Source organism: Saccoglossus kowalevskii, chromosome 19 (assembly GCF_978046115.1).
Source record: "Saccoglossus kowalevskii chromosome 19, keSacKowa6.1, whole genome shotgun sequence".
NCBI lineage: Eukaryota > Metazoa > Hemichordata > Enteropneusta > Harrimaniidae > Saccoglossus > Saccoglossus kowalevskii.
Genome location: NC_140659.1, coordinates 18,750,056 through 18,770,692, shown reverse-complemented (window position 1 = coordinate 18,770,692; position 20,637 = coordinate 18,750,056). Strand labels below are relative to the sequence as shown.

At 36.6% G+C, this 20,637-nt stretch overlaps 1 protein-coding gene across 1 annotated transcript; it reads left to right on the top strand.

The window, feature by feature from the left end:
• Positions 1-2,669: 2,669 nt before the first annotated feature.
• On the top strand, positions 2,670-17,975 carry LOC144359841 (uncharacterized). Its single transcript, XM_085494095.1, has 3 exons — positions 2,670-2,966; positions 15,431-15,565; positions 15,954-17,975. Exon 3 carries the CDS (start codon positions 15,967-15,969, stop codon positions 17,128-17,130), a length of 1,164 nt encoding a protein of 387 aa, XP_085350221.1. The 5' UTR covers positions 2,670-2,966; positions 15,431-15,565; positions 15,954-15,966; the 3' UTR covers positions 17,131-17,975.
• Positions 17,976-20,637: the final 2,662 nt, after the last annotated feature.

Sequence of the window (20,637 nt, the reverse complement as noted above, 5' to 3'; positions counted from 1 at the left end):
TCTTTGCCTATACTTCGATGCAAATGGTTCATTTTTTGTAGTTGAGACATTTACCCTTTAAGGGGATGCGTTCAATCCCAACTTCGCCTCTGTTAACTAAGTAAGTAAATGAATGCTTATCTTACCCCCTGTCCCGCTAATCCCGCAAAACAACTACTGATATAAACATCCTTTGAAAGGATTACAATTTGCTTGTTGAAATACAACATAACAATTGCATTCCAAACCAAGTACAAGTTATTAGTAGTTTGATGGGTCCCTTGCGTCAAACTACGGTTACCTGGTCAAATACATGAGCAAACTCAATATGACATGATTTGAAACATCGTGCGTTCTGGATATGTACATCGTCGGACAATAATGACACCCACTAGTAAATATATTAGTCCACTGGATACTGAACACAAAACCAGTTGTTACTAAACGGTCGCGAAGAAAATCCGCCGACTTGTCTGATTCCGTTGCGTCGCTCTATTTACGGTACTGATCTAGTATACAGTAAAACTGAGAACGAATCTTCCTATGCACATTCCGTATACACACTACAACTCTGGACTGCTAATAGAACAAGTGAAAAAATACCTCGGATTGTATCACGTGTACGATTCGATTCGTGCATGGAACTATAAACTATAAATGTGGTTTATTGTTCCATGATTCGTGTAAGGTTTTTGTGGACTGAAGAGGAGACGTGTCGTTGACTTTAAGTTACAGTCAAAATCAATTGAGCGTCGAGAAAGAAAGGAGCGTTCTATCAAAACAATTTAACTGTAGACTCAATTGTAACATCCCATCTACAGTGTTGTAATTATTACAAAATCGACGTTGTTTCAATATACGACGCCATGGAACACGACTACTTGTTATGCTAGTGAAAACAAACTGGGCACATCTTGTTGAGTCGTTTGCAAACTTGTTTTGATGGAGTCCTTTTATTGATTGTACACATAAGTTGATAAAATATCGCTAACTTTCTTTACGTTATGCGTATTATTTCCCGGTTAGTAGATATAACTAAAATAAAATAAAATATATCTTATTTTCTTTCGGGCTCTCGGTCGTGTGGTTTTATTATCATTGCACATTATTTATGTATAACTTATTCAAATGCATTCCAAACCCACTGACTGGTTTCAAACATTGCTGTCTTACATCGTCATGCCCAAATGTTATCGATGGTTAGACAAACTGCATAACGATAATGCTGTCTGTAAACCAACAAGCTTTGTAGATTGAATAATCATCTAGGGGATTTACATTTTTGTTTACTCAAACTGTGATTGACAGGCATTTTGCTTACATTAACCGCCATTTTAAACTCATGATTTTTACTTTTTGCAGCACGTTTCGACCGAAAACAACACCATTTATATATCAAAAGCCCAACCAGATGAGTGTAATCGCTAGCGTATATATGCATGCCCGTAGAATGTATTTGGAATCACAGCTTGATCTTCAAACATCGTAAATGTCTTGGTGCTCCCGCCACGATGTTAGCAGCTTAGTTCGGATTAGCATACTAATTGCGGTGGCCAAGTGATGACCGATATATCTGAAGGCCCTTTATCTCTACGTCTAGACCCACTGCTCCTAACACTCTCTGTCACTCACTCTGTCAGTCATGATTCCTTGATACCACAAATTAATATATCTAAAATGAGTGATTACACTAATGTAGCAAAATTACAGGTTGCAGCAAGGATCTTTAAATCAGTGATGTATTGGTTCTGGTAACAAATTTGTAAAGCAATTACAAGTGTGTACTTGCAGCCCCTGCTCCATCTTCGCCAGCCAAAAACCATTTATTCGGCCGAAGCCTCAACATTAACCCTTGGCAAATTTCACCACGATTAACTGTATGTCACACGCCCTCAAACGATTATAAGATTCACTTGGGCTCATTTGACTTACCCAATCAGAACTCACGATAGAAACGACATATTACTTCAAGTTGGTAAAATCGTGGCGCTAGCTCGGTTGAATATAAAAATCAATGTGTTGCTAGCTTATTCTCTGTGAACGAGCTTAATGACCATCAAAAGAAAAGAACTTAGTGTTTTTTCTAAGGAAACATGATGTTTTAGTTGCAACGAAGAACGGATCGGACAAGTCGACATGTTATCTGTTTTGACTGTTCTGTCAGTTTACTAAAACACGGTTCTTGACTCCCGGTGAATCAGCGCAGAGCCTACACGCCGCCATTGTTGTGATGACCCCTGGATCTTCAAATGTATGATACAGCAACGATGATTGGTAGCGCCAGCTTCTTGGCGCGCCAAACAAATGACTCAACTTAACTGCAGTGAAATACAACTTCCCTAACACGATCACGCACAGGTTCGTGGGCCGATTATGAATGGCCAGCTTTAGCGAAACCGTGCGATTCGGACGATGCCCCTGGTTCCTCTATAGTGGCTTCGCTGTGTATTGGCAAACACCCACAAAATTATTGTGACAGTTGCATTTGGCTTGACACCTACCACAAATATCATGCCATTAGAATAGTATACTTTCTCACGCGCCATATTATTTTCCCGCTCCACTCAAAACATACTGTAGCGAGATACATCAACAATGCCTATATTTGGAAGCTATAATTTGAATATTCATTAACCACCAATCAATGTTTTTATTTAGAACGAGAGTATTGATAGTCTGCTTCTGCTGGTAGAATGGTTTTCTTCCTCTAATAGGAGACACGCTGATTTTTCGTGGTAACCACAGGGCAGGGTTTTCAACGATGATACTATATGAGTAAAGTGGAAATGTATGACGACAGATCATTTTTCGGAAACATCGGTTCAAAAAGCTAACTGTCCTAAGCAATAATTGGTGGCTTCTGTATTTCCTATACCAAAATTTATTCCAGCATTCCTGGGCAGATTTTTGGCTGCAATGTACAGTATTTATCTAGCTTTCTGTGATTGAGACTTGATGTCCCCATACTCAAATGTTCATTATAATAGGTATGTATGGTATGGTACTATAATAATTCGCAAAGTTGCATAGCGAGTATTTAAGATTTTTTATCTGAGTCATGCATTACCAGGACAGACATTCTGAGTGAGTATAGTGGAAGACTCGACCAGTAGATCACCCTTCATTCTCTCTCATAGTTACTGACTGGTGATTTTGTGTTATCGCTGTTGTGCACAGTTAGATGCCAATTACTGTACAACAGTCATTTCCCCTATGGCATCGACTGATCAACTGCTTCGCGTTCATCGGGAAATAAAAAAAAAGACAGTATCGAGAAAGTTGCAAATCATGACATACGTTTTCTAAGGGTGTTTTGAAGAGGAGACGTTACTAGACATGCGTGTATTCTATGACATATGTGCTCTGAATATCACACAACAATAAGTATTGAATTCTAGTTTACTCAAACTCAGACATTCAGACTCAGACTCGTCCCTGCAGTTTAAGCGAACACCTCCCACACATATGTGGCGTGCATTATCCGGGTAGAATCGCCTGTCTGGTCCACTATAATGTACGACTGATTTCAGGCGCTCGTACATTATATATTCCGACTTTTGGTCATTTTAAATATAAAACAATAAGTGTAAGTTGTAAGTGTTGAACAGTGACATGATAATCGTTGGCCTGCAATTGCCAGCCCGCGCAAACCTCGGCAAAATACACCCAGCTCTGCTGTACAATGTGAACACGTCATACCAGCTTATGGTCTATTTTCGATCCATAACATAAAACGTAGCAATATAGGGATGATTTATTAACCAGATGTGTTTCAGCTGTATGTACAGTTAGTGAAATATTGAACTCATTACAATCACAATTATTGATACATACACTTACATAAGTGTGGACTATTAATTTCTATTCATTTTTATTCAATCATTGCATAATTTTGTCAATATGTTATTATTTTTATTTAATATTCACATCATGTCATTATTTACTATTTTTATACAAGATTTACACCATTTTGTCATGTTATCATTTTTACTATATTTAATTGTTACACCATTCTGTCATGTTACACCATTTTATTATTTATGCTATCATTTTATATAATTTTAACACCATTTTATCATTATGTTGTCATTTTTATATAATTTTAACACCATTTTATCATTATGTTGTCATTTTTATATAATTTTAACACCATTATATCATTATGTTGTCATTTTTATATAATTTTTACACCATTTTTTCATTATGTCATCATTTTTATATAATTTTTACACCATTTTATCATGTTATAATTTTTACTTAATTTTAACACCATTCTAGTATTGTGTTATAATTTCTATATAATTTTAACGCCATTTTAACATGTTATAATTCTTATGTGATTTTTACACCATTTTATAATGTTATCAGTTTTACTTGATTATTACACCATTTTATCATTATGTTATCAGTTTTATTTAATTTCTACAACGTTTTGTCATGTTATTTTTTTTATTTTTACACAAGTCACTTCGCGATGAGCGTCTTTTGCGGTCAGTAATATTTACGAACATTTTTGTTCACTATTGGCGATCCACTCCGCTAGGATTGCCCTTAAAATCAATTTTGTGTGTCTGTGTGTGTGATTTCCGGTGTTTTCACGTATTAATTCTTCTGTGATTTTTTTGGGCTTGGCCTATTTCCCTCAAACTAGGCAGGCAGGTCACACCATCACCCTAGTTATTAGGTAAAATCTGAAAACAAAATTGGCTCGCGTTGCCATAGTAACAGCCAAAAATATTTTTTTTTGATGGCTTCGTGCCAAATGTATCTCCTCCTACAAATTTAGAATAACACCCCTCAGACATAGCTCATTCTACTCAGCTTGAGTGTGGGCACGAAGTTGAATTTTTGATATCTTTTTTTTATTACCGAGAAATTTGACTCTTCTGTGATTTTTTTGGTTGGGCCGATTTGGTTCAAACTTGGCAGGCAAGTCACACCTTCACTCTAGTTAGGTTGTAAAATCTAAAAACAAATTCTGGCCCACCGTTTCCATGGCAACAGCCAAACAATTTTTTTGTATACCTTCTCACTCTACAATTCTAGGATTAAGTAGCTCATTCTACTCAGCTTGAGTGTGCATACATTTAATGGTTGTTTTATGTCTTTTTTCATTATCGAGAAGCTTGACCTCAAAGTTTGGGTAACTTTTCACCAGCGGCTTTTAACTGCTCTGTGTTTTTTTGGGCTTGGCTGATTTTGGTCATACTTGACAGGCAGGTCGGACCGTCACTAATTGAAAGAAAATGCTGCTGCTGCCATGGTAACAGCCAGAAACTGATTTTTGGATACTTTCGCCCCAGATTTATTACCTCCTACCTGTCTTGTAATTGCAGTGTATATGTGGGGGGGGGGGGGCAAGGGTTATTTTTGTTCATCGTAATTGCAATATTTTTTTGTTCGTACAACGTAAATTGCAAAAATTTATTCCGTAATTCTGTAATCACAGGCTAGACGTACAACGTAATCATCAAGTATTTTTTTTTGTACACTGTAAAAATGTGTAATTTTTCTCGATACGTACAAGAATTTACATCCAAATAAAAAAGTCGTAAAGAATAGTCCAGATGAATTACATTTTCGAAACTGTAAAACTACTAGATGACACAATTCACTGCAAAATTCCATTTTCACTGTAAACTGTAAAAACGTCTTTTTTCCTTGTAAATTGTGAAAAGCCCTTTTTATTTCCCGTAAAACTGTACCAGCTACCCCCTTTATATGATCGTGCGCCAACATTGTTACACTGTATCAACGTAATCCCAACGCAATTTTGAACTATGAATGAACTGTAAATGCTGCCTTCAATCTAGAAAATACTATCGCAGAACGGTTGGAAATAATAAATTTAACAGCAACAGCACAGCAATTTAATTTAACAGCACTTTTTTTTTTTTTGTTTTTTACAAAAAAATGACTTCTAAAGACTGAACGTTTTTTTGCGAACTTCGTATACGGGGCCAGGTTTTATTTATAAACTGACGTTAGCTTCACGTTCATGTCCTACCATGGCACCGGCCGAAAACATGATGTTGCTTGTTTTTGAGCGGATCGCCAACCAGCCTACCGGCTTGTTTTATAAACTGGTTTGGCAATTCCCACCACCAGTTAGACCATGTCACAGCATTTCGGCTACTTTTCCAACAGATCTTAATTCACTCGATAATTTTGTGTACTTTACATTTGTACTATGATTACATTTTAAGCTACGATCATTTTAATGCATACATGTACACTCATAAAAATACCCCTAAAATAAGAGAAATTAGGATATAGCCTTGACAAAAAGGCATTATTTTTCCTTGTCTTAATATTGCATATTTTTTTTATATCTGTGTAACTTCATGTGAGAATCCTGATGAAATTTAAAATTCAGTTCACAACGGTTTTGCAATATTAGAGGCTGCGAATTTGTCCATGGAGACTGCAAATTAATAAATACTGTATTCACTGACATTTATTTTATTTCCACAGTATCTTTTTCTTACTGGTGTAAGTATTATTTTCCCGAGCCCGGCGTGGTGAACGAATATTTTTTTTGTGGATAATTTTTCGTTGTTTGCAGCGTCTGAGTGGTATATACAAAATACGACCAAGTAAACTTCAGAATATTAAAAAAACAGAAACCTAAAAATCAGTTGCCCATTCCAAGAGAGCCGCAAAACCAAAACAATCTCTCGGCCGTCGCCGTCCACAGCAGCGATATGATTTTACACATCGAAATTGAGAATCGCATGTGTAGACACATTGCATAGAAATGAACACTAAATACATTTATCCCGGCCAGCAATCGAATCATCAATCTTCATGAGTGACGTAACTGGCATTTCCATCTATTTGCTTCTATTCCCACTATCCTAAAACGCTCAAGTGAATGTTGTCAAATTTGCGAGTGTGCGTATTTTCGTACAGTGGCGTAAATATTGCTACAATCAAGACGCGCTGAACAGAAAGTCAATTCTGGGCTAGTACCATTGTCAAATTCTGGGGAGTAGATGACTATTTATATGGGAGACGTTACAATAAGGAACTATAAAAATTGTTCGATTTGCATATCAAAATCCTTTATTGGAACAGAGCATGTTCTACATTCACCAAAAAACAAAGTTGTTATGTTTCTAGACACACAACAGACTCGAAACAATGGAAACCGTCCGATCCGAGCGACCTGCGTTCTTGAAAATCGAGTCTTATCGCCCTTGCGTTTCCGAGCAAAAAAAACGTTGAGGCCAAAACTGACCGATTTTCACCCAATCTTCTATGAATTTTTCATAATTTAGCTAATTCAATCCAGCGGTTGGATAGAGTATTTATTAGAGACGCCCGGGCCCGGAGAACCAAAATTTAGGACGTAAATCGCTCCGGCGATTAAAAATCGGCGAAAATGGCCAAGGGGGTGAGGGACTGCATTTCAAAAACATATTTTATATATAGGGTATATAACCATTTTATCATGTTATTAGTTTAATTTAATTGCTACACTCATTATATTAACATTTTTATTAAATTGTTACACCATTTTTCTTAATATTAGCATTTGTATTCAATTGTTACATCATTTTATCATTATATTAAATTTTTTATTTAATTAATACACCATTTAAATATATATTAACATTCTCATTCAATTATTACACCAATTATTAACATTTATAATTAAATTTTTACACTGTTTATCATTATATTATCATTTTTATTGTTGCGTTGCGGTTGGAAAACCCTTGTTTACAGTGTAATAGAGATTGCACATGTATTTACGCATTCATTTGCTGTGCGACAGAACTTGTTATTTTTACAGTTGGGACGTTGGCGTTTGGGCTCTCTCTGGGACAAAGTTTCTGTTGTTCAGCTAACGTGAAGGCCATTCAAATGCCGAGCGTGAATCGTCGTTTCAAAAGATGTACTCGTCGCCGACGATAAGACGTACATTGTTCAATCAACGCGGAAGCCATTCAAATATCATAACATCGAATATCCATTGTATCGTACAGAAGGTTCCTGTTGCTCAACTAACGTAAAGACCATTAAAATATCGCAAGTGGAACGTCGTTCCGAAAGTTGTACTCGTCGCCAGTAAAACGAACATTCACAGAGAAGACACAGTCAAAAAAAGAATACGAACACTGCAAAGTAAGAGTTTTGAAACTGTTGTAGAAGTGTCCCAAGTTATTATTATTTTTTAAGTTGTCATACTGAATGTATATTGTAGGCAAGTATTGTATTGTCTTTGCTGCATGCTTAAATATTGTTTGAATGGTAATACAAGTCTGTTTAACACATTCCGTTTTTTGTTGCGTGTTTTGTTATTACGAGTCATTTTCCGCACATGACACCATTTGTCATTGTATTAGCATTTTATTCAATTGTACCACATTTTTTCGTTATGTTAACATTTTATTCGATTTTAACACCATTTTATCATGTTATTATTTTAACACCATTTTATCATTATGTTGTAATTTTCATTTGATTTTTTACTACATGTTGTCATGTTGCCATTTATATTTGATTTTTAAAACCATTTTATTGTTATTTTAGCTAATGAAGAGGGTATACAAACAGTGTATATTTCATAACAAATGTAAGAAAAAAGTACATATTAGCTCTGTAATGACCCCTGTAGTATATTTGTGATGGAATATATTTTTATTGTTTTGTATAGTTTATCTATTTGTGAATACAAAACTCGTTTGCGAACCCAAAACTAATGTATGTAATGAATGATGGTGGCGGGATTCTCCTGCAAACATTTTAAAAAAATTACTGGAAGCTCGACGAATTTTGTTTATTCCACTAGCATTTCATGATCAATCGTTGGATAATAATAACCTTCGACAGATTAGCCAGATTAGCGTTCCCTGGTTCCACGTCGGTCGAGAATTCGCAAAAAATCATTTGTGACAAAATGCCCATGTCCATTTCGTCTTCTGTTGTCACTAGAGAAACAAAGACATCGACTCAGTTTTTCTCTAATGTTCAATCTTTGCGTGACGGATCTACGGCGCGAGGTTGTTCTCGAGAAAGATGAAGGATAAAAACAGTAGACACTATTGCAAACGAACGACCAGTCCAGTGCGGTTTCTAGAATCATGCTCTCAACATTTCATAAAACTTCTAATAAAATGAATTTAGATATGTTGGCACTGATTACACCCCATACGTCTACGTGCTTACTGTTATCTTATTCTTGGAGAATGTTTTTCATATTGGGACTATCTTTAATTCTAAAACAATATAGTAAATATTTTGAATTATACTTGTATTGCATACATTTATAAAATTTAGTGTAGAATGAGGATTACATATATGGCGGTTGCATTATCACTCTCGGTTATTGTTTCGGGTCAGTTGAATCATCACAGTTTTTCTGAGACGATCTACCGGTATGGGAATACGTAGCAAATACTCAGTAAATCCGGCGACCGACAAACTTCAATTATTGCGCTTTTGGTCTGCGCATGCGTCACAATCACTAGCTTCGAATCGGACGGCTCCAGGAAAAAAGAAAGGAAACTAGCCTAAAAACAACGTATTTTAACGAAATAATGCCTCAAAAGAAAAAAACAACAACCACAGGAAAAAATGAGACCGATACGACAGAGAGGAAGGTCGACGAGATGCTAACGACGAACAAAAAACTCGTGGAGTCCCAGGACCGTATTATCCAAGATGGCGACCTAGAAAAAGCAATGGAACTCGCGGAAGATCAGCGATCAGCGGTAGTCCTCAGACTGTTGTTCTCAATTAGGAACGAAGTCTCGAAAATCGACCCACTGAAGGAGCAACTTACAGAAACAACCAAGAAAGTATCGGACATTGAGGTATATTCAAACCAGATGAGTGATCGCATCGACGAAGTAGAGAAAAGTCTAGAACACGTGACCAAAGCAGCCGACGTAGAAGAACTGGCGGACAAAATAAAGGAGCTAGAAAACAGAATGAAGATAACAGAAATAAAGAATGAAGACTTAGAAAACAGAGGGAGAAGAATAAACCTGAACTTCTTCAACTTTGAAGAAGGGGTAGAAAGAGAAGAAAAATCCTGTGCCCAGTTCATAGTGAAATTCATCATATCCCACATGAAAGTGAGGGGCGTTGGAGATCGCGTGGCCATCCAACGCGCACATAGAGTGCCAGCGCAGCCACTTCGTTCAGGGAAACCACGGCCTATAAAGGTGGGATTCGTGGACGCCAGTATTGCCAGAAATATTTTGTTCGCTGCTCCTAAATGTCTTCGGAACAACCCGTATGCTGGAAAGGAAATATTCGTGACCGACGATGTGAGCAGGAGTGTACTAAACGAAAGAAAAAGACTGGCTCTCTACCGAAAGAAATTTCAAAGGGAAAACCCAAAGAAAAAGTGTTACATAGCGAGGCGTGTACCGGCGACCTGCATGATCGAAGACGACAGAGGAAAAATGAAGGCTGTGATGGTAAAGGACTTGCCAACTATCAGTTAAGACTTTTATTATATGAAGCCCTCATGGCATTTATTAAGTTTATCTCTGACTTCACATTACAGAACTTGTAATTAGGGTCACAAGGAAATATTTACAATTAGACGGGCAACATAAGTATGAAATAATTGAAAACATATTCATATTGAGTACCTGGGAGCCGTCCCATGCTGCAGTACTCTACTGTTTCTTCCAGTTACCGTGTGTCCGTTGGCTTTTGCCAATGTCCTTAATGTTTACTGTTTTTGTTTGTGTTACTTTAAAAAATTGGGCTTATTCAACTTTGAAATTTCCTGTAAAACCAAGTACAAACATGTGCATTCATAGAAGAGCAGTTATCTATTGTGACCCTCAATGTTAGAGGCCTCAGGGACTACAACAAGAGAAAGAAAATTTCTAATTGGCTGAAAGAAAAACACTTTGATATAGCATATTTGCAAGAAACACATAGCACCTCGGCAGATGAGATTTTCTGGTCTTCTCAATTTAAGGGGAAATGTAGTTATTCACATGGAACTACCACCAGCAAAGGAGTGATGACTATAATTAGAAATACTGATAAAGTTAATAAACTAACACAGGATACGGATGGGATTTCAAACTGAAATTGATAACTCTCAATGTATTCTACTAAACACGTATGCACCCAATAGAAAATCACAACATGCTGAATTCTTAACTGATTTAAAAATTAGGTTAACTAATATGATCCCAGATCCAAACAGTACGATAATCTGGGGGGGGGGGTGATCTGAATTTTACAGTGGATAACTTGATGGACAGATCAGGAGGGAACCCCCAAGCCTGGACTAAATCGGTAGACATTTTTGAGGATATCACTGAACAATTTAGCTTAGTTGACATTTGGCGAATAAGAAATGAGAACAAAAAACAGTTTACTTGGCGTAGAAAACGCCCTACTATTCAACAAAGCAGATTGGACTATCTAATAATTTCAGATGTTTTGCAAAATTTTGTTAAAAAAGTTGAAATTATACCAGGTTTAGCTTCGGATCACTCCGCTGTTTGGCTACATTTAAAAAATTCTTGTCAGAAACATGGTCCTGCTCACTGGAGATTCAACTCCACTCTAACCAAAGATAAAGAGTATGGAAACTTAATAAAGGAAAAGATTGAAAACTGGCAGGAAGAATTTAAAGATATAGATAGAAGTCAGTTATGGGACTTAATTAAATACCAGATTAAAAAATTTACAATTGATTACACTAAAGAAAAAGCAAGAAACCGTAAACAGGAAATTGAGGACTTGGAAAAACAGCTTAAAGATACTCAACAGATGTGTAGTGACAGCCCAAATGAGGAAAATTATAGCAATATGGAAGAAATGAAAAGGAAATTAGAAGACCATTATAATTATAAGGTAGAAGGTGCTATAATAAGATCACGGGCTAGGTGGTATGAAAAAGGGGAAAAAAACAACAGATATTTTCTGAATTTGGAAAAAAATAACAGAAAGAAATCCTGCATCAAACAATTAAAAGTAGAAGGGGATAAAACTATAGAACAACCAAATGAAATTTTAACAGAAATAAAAACCTTTTACTCTAGGCTGTACTCAAATAAGGATTCGATAGAGGCCACTAAATTTCTTAATAATACTGCAATTCCAGTGCTGGCAGAAAGTTCACAGGCAAAATGTGAGGGACTTCTAACTTCAAGGGAAATTTTTGATACATTAACTTCAATGAAAGAAAATATAAGCCCAGGAAACGATGGCTTAACGGTTGAGTTTTATAAGGCATATTGGCCACTGGTAAGAAATCTGGTAGTGAACTCATTAAACTTGGCCTTTGAGCAGGGAGAATTTTCGACCTCTCAGAAACAAAGTATCATTACACTAATAGAAAAACCTGGACGAGATAAACGTTTATTGAAAAACTGGAGGCCAATTTCATTGATGAACGTGGATGCAAAATTGGCATCCAAATGTCTTGCTAAGCGTTTGGAATCTGTTCTCCCTGAATTAATTGGCGAAACCTAGGCAGCTTTTGTTAAAGGCCGCAATATTAGTGATTATGCAAGATTAATTAGTGAGGTGTATCACTACATAGAACAAACTGGTAAGGAGGCTCTGCTAATAGCAGTAGATTTTGAAAAGGCCTTTGATACGGTCAGTTGGGAGTATCTTGATAGGGCATTAGAGAAATTTCAATTCGGTCCTCAATTTCAAAGGTGGGTGAAATCATTGTATACAAATATTGTATGTTGCGTGATGAATAACGGATATAGTACGGGATACTTTGAGTTGCAAAGGGGGGTAAGACAAGGAGACCCTCTGTCTCCGATGCTCTTCATTTTAGTTTTAGAAACTCTGCTGGTGGCTATTAGATCAAAACAAGAAATCAAAGGCATTATCATATCGGGAAAAGAAATTAAAGAAGCAGCATTTGCGGACGACATGTCATGCTTCATTTCAAACGAAAAATCTGCTGAGGTGCTATTTAACTTATTGGGGGATTTTGAGAAATGCTCAGGGCTGAGAATTAACATGGACAAAACTGAAGCTGTCTGGCTCGGTAAATGGAAATATAGGCAAGATAAACTGTTCGGGGTTAGATGGCCCACATCTCCTATCAAAATTGTAGGAATTTACTTTTCTCACAATCAAAAGGAAAATAGGAAAATAAATGTTAAAAAAGCTATGGACAATATGAAAATTATTTTGAACTCTTGGAAGAGCAGGAAACTTTCTCTTTTTGGCAAAGTCCAAATTATTAAAACTTATGGTATATCCCAGTTCACATATATTATGAGTACAACTGCAGTTGGGAATGAATTTATTCAGGAGGCTCAAAAGACTGTGTATAATTTTATATGGGAAGGAAAAGACAGAATTGCTCGTAGAACTATGATAGGAGGTGTGGGCCAGGGCGGTTTGGGTATCCCAGACATGCATATCCTCAAAAAACAACAGAGGCTACTATGGATTAAAAGATATGTAGATCCAAATAATGAACATCCATATAAACTGTTTATTGATAAGCAGAGTATAGGAGGTAATATCATCTTCCAATGTAATTATAAAACAAAACTTTTACCAATTCGCTGTACTGACTTCCTGCGAGAATGTCTTGAAATTTGGGAAGCTGAAACTAAAATGAGTTACAGAAACACAAACCAAGTAATTTGGAATAACGAAAATATAAAAATAGCCGGAAAACCTATTTTTTATAGAGAATTGGCTGAAAACGGAATTAAAAGAGTTTCAGACCTGTTTAACGAGAATGGTCTTATACCATGGGAAACAATAACCCAAAATGAATGGACTCTACTACATAAACTAAAATGGATTGGCCTTGTTACTGCCATCCCCGAAAATCTAAAATACAAAATCACTGACATAGACGAGATAAGCTTATCGGTGTCTGGAATTCCAACACCGCTTGATGCAATCTCAAAACCCTATATAAAAAAAGAATTAATAGACAGGCAATTCATCCCTCCAGTGAGTCAAAAGAAACTTGAAGAGATGTTGAAACTTGGCCTAATAGAATGGAGTAAAATGTACAAATTAATGATAAAAATGAGTATCGACAGCAAAACACGTGAATTTCAGTTTAAACTTTTACATAACATTCTATATACAAATGACAAACTTCATAAAATAAACCCAGAAAAGTTTCCTACACAGATGTGCACATTTTGTCAGGAGAATCCAGAAACTCTGGAACATATCTTCTATGAATGTGAATATGTTGTTGCACTTTGGAGAGACCTACTTTTTAGTTGGGGAAAGATATTAAAACAAAATTCACCACCAAGCAGAATGTGCTTAATAATATCAGATCCAGGCGAATCGTTGACAATAAATTTTATTAGCCTGTTAGTTAGGAAACATATTTACCACTGTAAAATGAATGATATAAAACCCAACTTCAAGGGTATTCTAACATACATGAAAAGAGTCTACCAGTGTGAAAATTGGATAGCAAATCATAACAATAAAATGATACAGCACTTAAAAAAGTGGTCCCCTTTAATACCATATATGGAATAAAGGGGCAAATGGTATGAACTAGAACTGAATGAGATAGACAAGTAGCAATCTAATGAAAAAAAAAATCTAATGAATATAGTGATCTTAGGGAAAAAATCCGTCCATGTGAACCAAAAGCAAACATAAAGGTTCTGGGTTTGAGCAATAAACTATTCCTCTTCTGAAGCTTTGAGAAATGTCACTTTGAAAAACTTTGAGTTATACAGGAATGTAACTACTTTACTCACAGATATGTAAATTTTTATGAGTACCCAAAAAAAATATATATTAAAATACAAAAAAACTTCAATTATTGCGTGTTTCATTTTAGTGTTCAAAATGATTGCATCTTATATCTATGTGAAACTACCTTTTATATAACGTTTCCATTGCCACAAATAATCCCCTTTTCAAGAAAAAACTTCTTTGTAATCTCCCAAACAAATAGATTTCATACTAAATAATACAGCCAAGATATACTTTCATATTTTGCCAGAATATTTATAAAGAGCCAATAGATTAAATGTTGATTGAGGTTGTGCTTATGGCCCACCATGTACTAAAAATCGTGACTGAGGGCGCTCAATCAATGAGTTAATTACCCACAATTGATCGCTATAGGTAAGGTTGAGAAAATGTGGAAGACGTGGGGTGGGTTGTAAATATGTTTAGATTGTATTATTAAGTTTAACAATTGTGTTTATGAATATTATAAAATTAAGTAATACAAACTGGATACACCAAGTTAAGATTATGTTATTTCGAAAACATTGAATCCGACGAGAACTAGAACAGAGTTTGCTCATGACATACCAGAAATCACACTCAAATTATTTTAAGCAGACAATTATGACTTTCAATAAGGTGAAAATCGATCCAGGAATTACAACTATTGGTAATTCTCTCAAGTTAATTCAAATATAAACACCAACTGTCAGATCAATGCTTTTAAAAAACCAGCCAAGCACCATGACCTTATTTTCTCCATCTCTCTTAGACTAGCCTAAATGGTCTAGAACAAGGTGCTGATATCCTGGCGGAACTTCGTCGACGAAAAAAACAACATATTGGTTTTATCAAGAATGTCATGTACCTCTGAAACCACCTGAGCTTGGTTCTTCTCATACCAAGGGTAAACTCATTGTCTCTACCATCATCTAAACTGGTCAAATTTGTACCTTTGAGGTTGTGTTCCTGTTCTAAATCAATTCCCATGTTGTTTGACTAAAGTAGTAGCATTTACATACTATGCCCCCGAACACTTTTATAATGAAACATGAAATTATATTCATCATTTGAGGTTTCACAAATCGCCCTTGTTTACAATATCTAGAATATCCCAAATGATGTAAATAGAAGCTTGTTTTCGTATTGTATTTCAGAAAATTGAACCCACTGGGTGGATTATTTCTGTCGCCAATCATTGTCACATTGTCATTATCATGCATGTCAAACCATACATATACGCTTGAAAAAACAAGATGTTCAAATGTTCATTACGTATTTTATTTCCTTTTCAGTAAACGCCGAACCATGAATACAAGTGGCTTGCTGCGGTGGTTCTTGTGCATTTGTATCTGTTCAATAGTGGTAATTTTTTTATACTGGCAACGAATAAACGAATCCATTAATCCACGAATGGCAAGCTCTTATAAAATAGACGCCATAACTCATGTGACGTATCATCCATGGATTAGCGTAAACAGTCGGGGCTATAAACTAGACTGGAAAGCTTTGGCAGAGGCCTTAGCTACTGGCGCAAACGGCACATGCAGTATAATAAACACCGCATTGCGTAACTATTACAATACATCTGATGCTGGGAGAGAACCACTTCAAAATGCCTATCTAAATATGTTTGGTAATAATTCTGTGGACGCCAGTGAGTTTCACAATGCTAATATTATATTCGTACATCTACCTAAATCTGGTGGCACTTCTGTCGAGCAAGTTCTCTTCAAACTCAACCCGGATGTTGGAAAGATACGCAAAGTTAAATTGGCTCATTGCGGCCACATGTTGAAAGAAGCAATTATGTCCAAAAATAACCCAGCTCAGACAGTGCATTATTCAAAGCGCTCCTATGGGATTCATGATTATGTCTACTCTAATAGGTCCGTTGCCTATGTCACATGGTTTCGTGAACCAATATCACGGCTTGTTTCATCGTATTATTATCTGAAGAAGACACACTGTGGAATTAATCATGTTGTTTGTAAGAAATACTTGATGAATTCTCCCTCACTCACACACTATTTAAAACGCACAGAACATGTGCATCTCCAAGATATGAGCAATTATATGGTACGACTATTACAGTTTGGTGATTTTCCAAAAATTGATGACACTTTTGAAGATTGTTGTGGATCTGTGTCCTTGGCCGATGCAAGTAAAATACCTCTCATCGAAGAAAAGCACTATCTCGTGGCTAAGAGAAATTTAGAAACCAAAATGGCGTTCATTGGACTGACTGAAGACTTTAAAACTTCTCAAGAAATGCTTGCGCATATGTTTGGTATAACTCAGAAGACGAAATTGGTTCATGTGAATGCTAATGCTCATAATAAAACACTTACTGACTATGAATTGAGTGAATTACGTAAAAGAAACAAATGGGATTTGAAATTATATGAAGATGCAAAGAAGATATACGAAGAACAAAAACAAAACTATATTAAGTTCAAGAAGTTTTCATGAAATCATGATAAGTGCATGTTCACTTCGACCTTGTTAACCAATTGTGACCTCTGCTCCATATTGGTGTATTTCAAGCACTCAAGGTTTGGCCATTGAGCTTAGCGAACAGGTAGAAACTGGTGTGCCGAAGACTCGGAACAAATTTTAAAGGAACATTTCTATCAGTTGTTAGCAATACATATATGGGTAACAAAAACGAAATAGTAGTACAAGTATCATCAACAGAAAAATTATGCAATTTCATTTCGTGTTGAGAAGCACCTGTTCACACAACTTTCAGTGCTTTTGATCATTTCCTCATCTCTATTACAAGTAGATATAGAAGTTTCTGAAATGAATTGGTGATTTTAGCTAGGAATTCAATATCTGCCTGGATTTGTTGGCGGTCTAAATGATATTTAGGGCAAAGTAGTAAAAAGTGAAATTCTACATTCTCATTTAGCGAGCATTGTTTACAAATTCTATTTTCTAAGGGCGGCTTTGGCTGGGTATCCTTTCCCAATTACTAAATTGTGATTACTTGTTACTTGTCAATTAATAATGGCAGTTCTCATACCTCAGCTCTATGTGCTAAATTTGTCGGAAAATTGAGCTTGATTACAATTTAGGATTTTGACTGAGATTTAGCCAGCAAGTGAGATTGTTTTAATTTCAACCAATTAGCTCCTTTATTTGTTCACCAATCATGTACAAGGCCATATTTATTGTAACCGTTCATTAACAAGGCCAATATTTACTTTGAGAATAGGAGACGAAACGTCTCTTCTTCAGTTCGTTTTTTGGTTAGTTTTGTTCGTTCATGGTTCATTCATAGTTCGTTCAATAAAGTCATCTATTGCAGTCCATACGCGGTTTATTCTTCCATTCCTGAACTTGAACCTACTCTTCTTAACAATTCCCACATTGTTTTGGTGCCGAGACCAGGATACTGGATGGCAGAATCTGCTCAAGCGACACGTATACCAAAGCTCAAAGGTACCCGAGCACACAAATGACAAAACTTCTCAGAATAACCGAAGAAATCATCAAGACGCTTCCTCGAGAATGTAACAACGATCTCTTAGATGAAATCACCGCTACCCGAGAATTATTACATGCCAAATACGAACTCCTAGTTAATCTAGACAAGCAGATAGTCGACGCAACAGAAGATGACAGCCTCGCTACAACACTAATTGAATCAGATGATTATCTTAATGACATCTATGACAGGAACATGAAAGTAAGTCAATTCATCGACAGAAAACTATGAAAACAGACTCAACTGAGCAACCCCAGAAGTCCTAGTACCGGAAACGTCACCGCTACACAAACTACACCGTCTACCTAAGCTCTCTCTTCAGCGGCGATATTCTCCAATGGGTGAGTTTTAGAGACGCTTTTAATTCAGCAATCCATGACAATTCAAACCTCGATACTATCCAGAAATTTCAATATTTACGTGCCCAACTAACCGGCGAAGCAGCTAGCACAATCGACGGTTTAACTTTGACAAACGACAATTATGCACATGCTATGTGGTCAAAAGCATAAAATAGTTGCTGCATATATGCGATCGCTGTGGGATCTACCTAAGCCATCTTCAAACATACACTCGAAAGTTGTGTGCGTGGACTGAAATCCCCTGGAAAAACAGAAGACGCGTATGGCGATTTATTGGTTCCCATTATAATGGAAAAACTGCCAATCAACGTACGCAAACAGATAGCGCGGGACCATGGAAACAGAGAATTAAGTCTGCCGGATTTACGCAAAGCAATCCTCCACGAAATAGACGCACTTCAAGCTGGTTCGATACTCCCTGTTCATTTCAACGAACGCAAACTCCCCTCAGTACCTCCCGTGACAGCCGCATTTTATACAGGAAGTCGCGCTACTGAGTACCGTAAACCGATACTATGCGTTTACTGTAAGAACTCACACTCGCCTAACGACTGCCGTATTGTACCAAATACTGACCAACGATACGAAATAGCAAAACGTGACAAACCTAGGTAAAAATAGGGCAAGTGAATCTGAATCTCCGCCTACTTCCCGCGTTGCTTCGCAACCAACTTCTCAGACTCATGTTAATTTTACAGCAGCCGCTAATCCGTTCAAAGGACCAGTACTACTGAAGACTGCCGTCGCCGAAATGTCAGCCGGATCAGAAATGGCTACAGCAGTAATTCTCTTTGATGAAGGCGCTACACGCTCGTTTGCGACTCGACGTTTTAAACAAAAATTGAACCTGAAACCAGACAGGCAAGAAGCAACCAACTTAAGTACTTTTGGGGACACCAATACACGTACTCGATGGTTTGATGTGTTTACTTTCGCGTTACACACGATTAATGGTCAAAAAATAAACATTTCCGCTCTAACGACACCACAGATTTCTACACCTATAAAAATCGATCCTTACCCTATCTTCGTAATCTCAAGTTTGCCCACCCAGCATCAGAAGTCGAATAGACCTAGCTCGAGCCATTCCATTAGAGCGCGTCCGTTCCATTAGAGAGCGTTCCATTAGAGAGCGGTCACGTGACGTGTGATCACCTGACAAGTGCTGGATACACGCTCTAACGGAAAATACCGTTATGTTTAGAGAATTTACGAACCGTTACGAAAGAGTTTGCTCGTTCGAAGACCGTTTTTTGTAAAAGCGACAGCCTTGGTCGATACACTGTTCATTTACACAATCTTTCCTGGCACCATACGCACTCACACTGTTAGCGGCGGAGTGAAACGCGCCCATGTCATGCCATTAACCGATTACTGACGTCTATGTATTTCATGTCTTTGGCATGAAAGCTATAAAATATATAAAATACAATGTCTTGCTATCGTTTGAACATTTCAAATATTTAACTAGTCTAGCGTTTTTTTTTTCATTCCATTGGAGACGAGTCGCTCTTCATTTCATTACAGGACGGTATGACCCAAACCACCCTCTAACGTCGCTCTATTTACTTGAATTGATATGGGAGCTATTAAATATATTTAATACAATATATTCTAACAGTTTTGAATGTTTCAATTATTTAATTGGCCAAGCGATATTGTCATTCCATTACAGACGAGTCGCTCTTCATTCCATTACAGGACGGTTTGACTCAAACCACTCTTTAACCTAGCTCTATTTACTCGATTTGATATGGGAGCAATTAAATATATTTAATACAATATATTCAAACATTTTTCAACATTTCAATTATTTAATTGGCCAAGCGATCGTGTCATTCCATTACAGACGAGTCGCTCTTCATTCCATTACAGGACGGTATGACCAAAACCACCCTCTAACGTAGCTGTATTTACTTGAATTGATATGGGAGCTATTAAATATAATTATTAAAATATATTCAAACAGTTTTGAACATTTCAATTATTTAAGTGGCCAAGCGATCGTGTCATTCCATTACAGACGAGTCGCTCTTCATTCCATTACAGGACGGTATGACCAAAACCACCCTCTAACGTAGCTGTATTTACTTGAATTGACATGGGAGCTATTAAATACAATTA

Bases quoted from the DNA above. Each gene is read 5' to 3' on its own strand.
- LOC144359841 (XM_085494095.1), top strand. From the start codon at position 15,967: ATGAATACAAGTGGCTTGCTGCGGTGGTTCTTGTGCATTTGTATCTGT.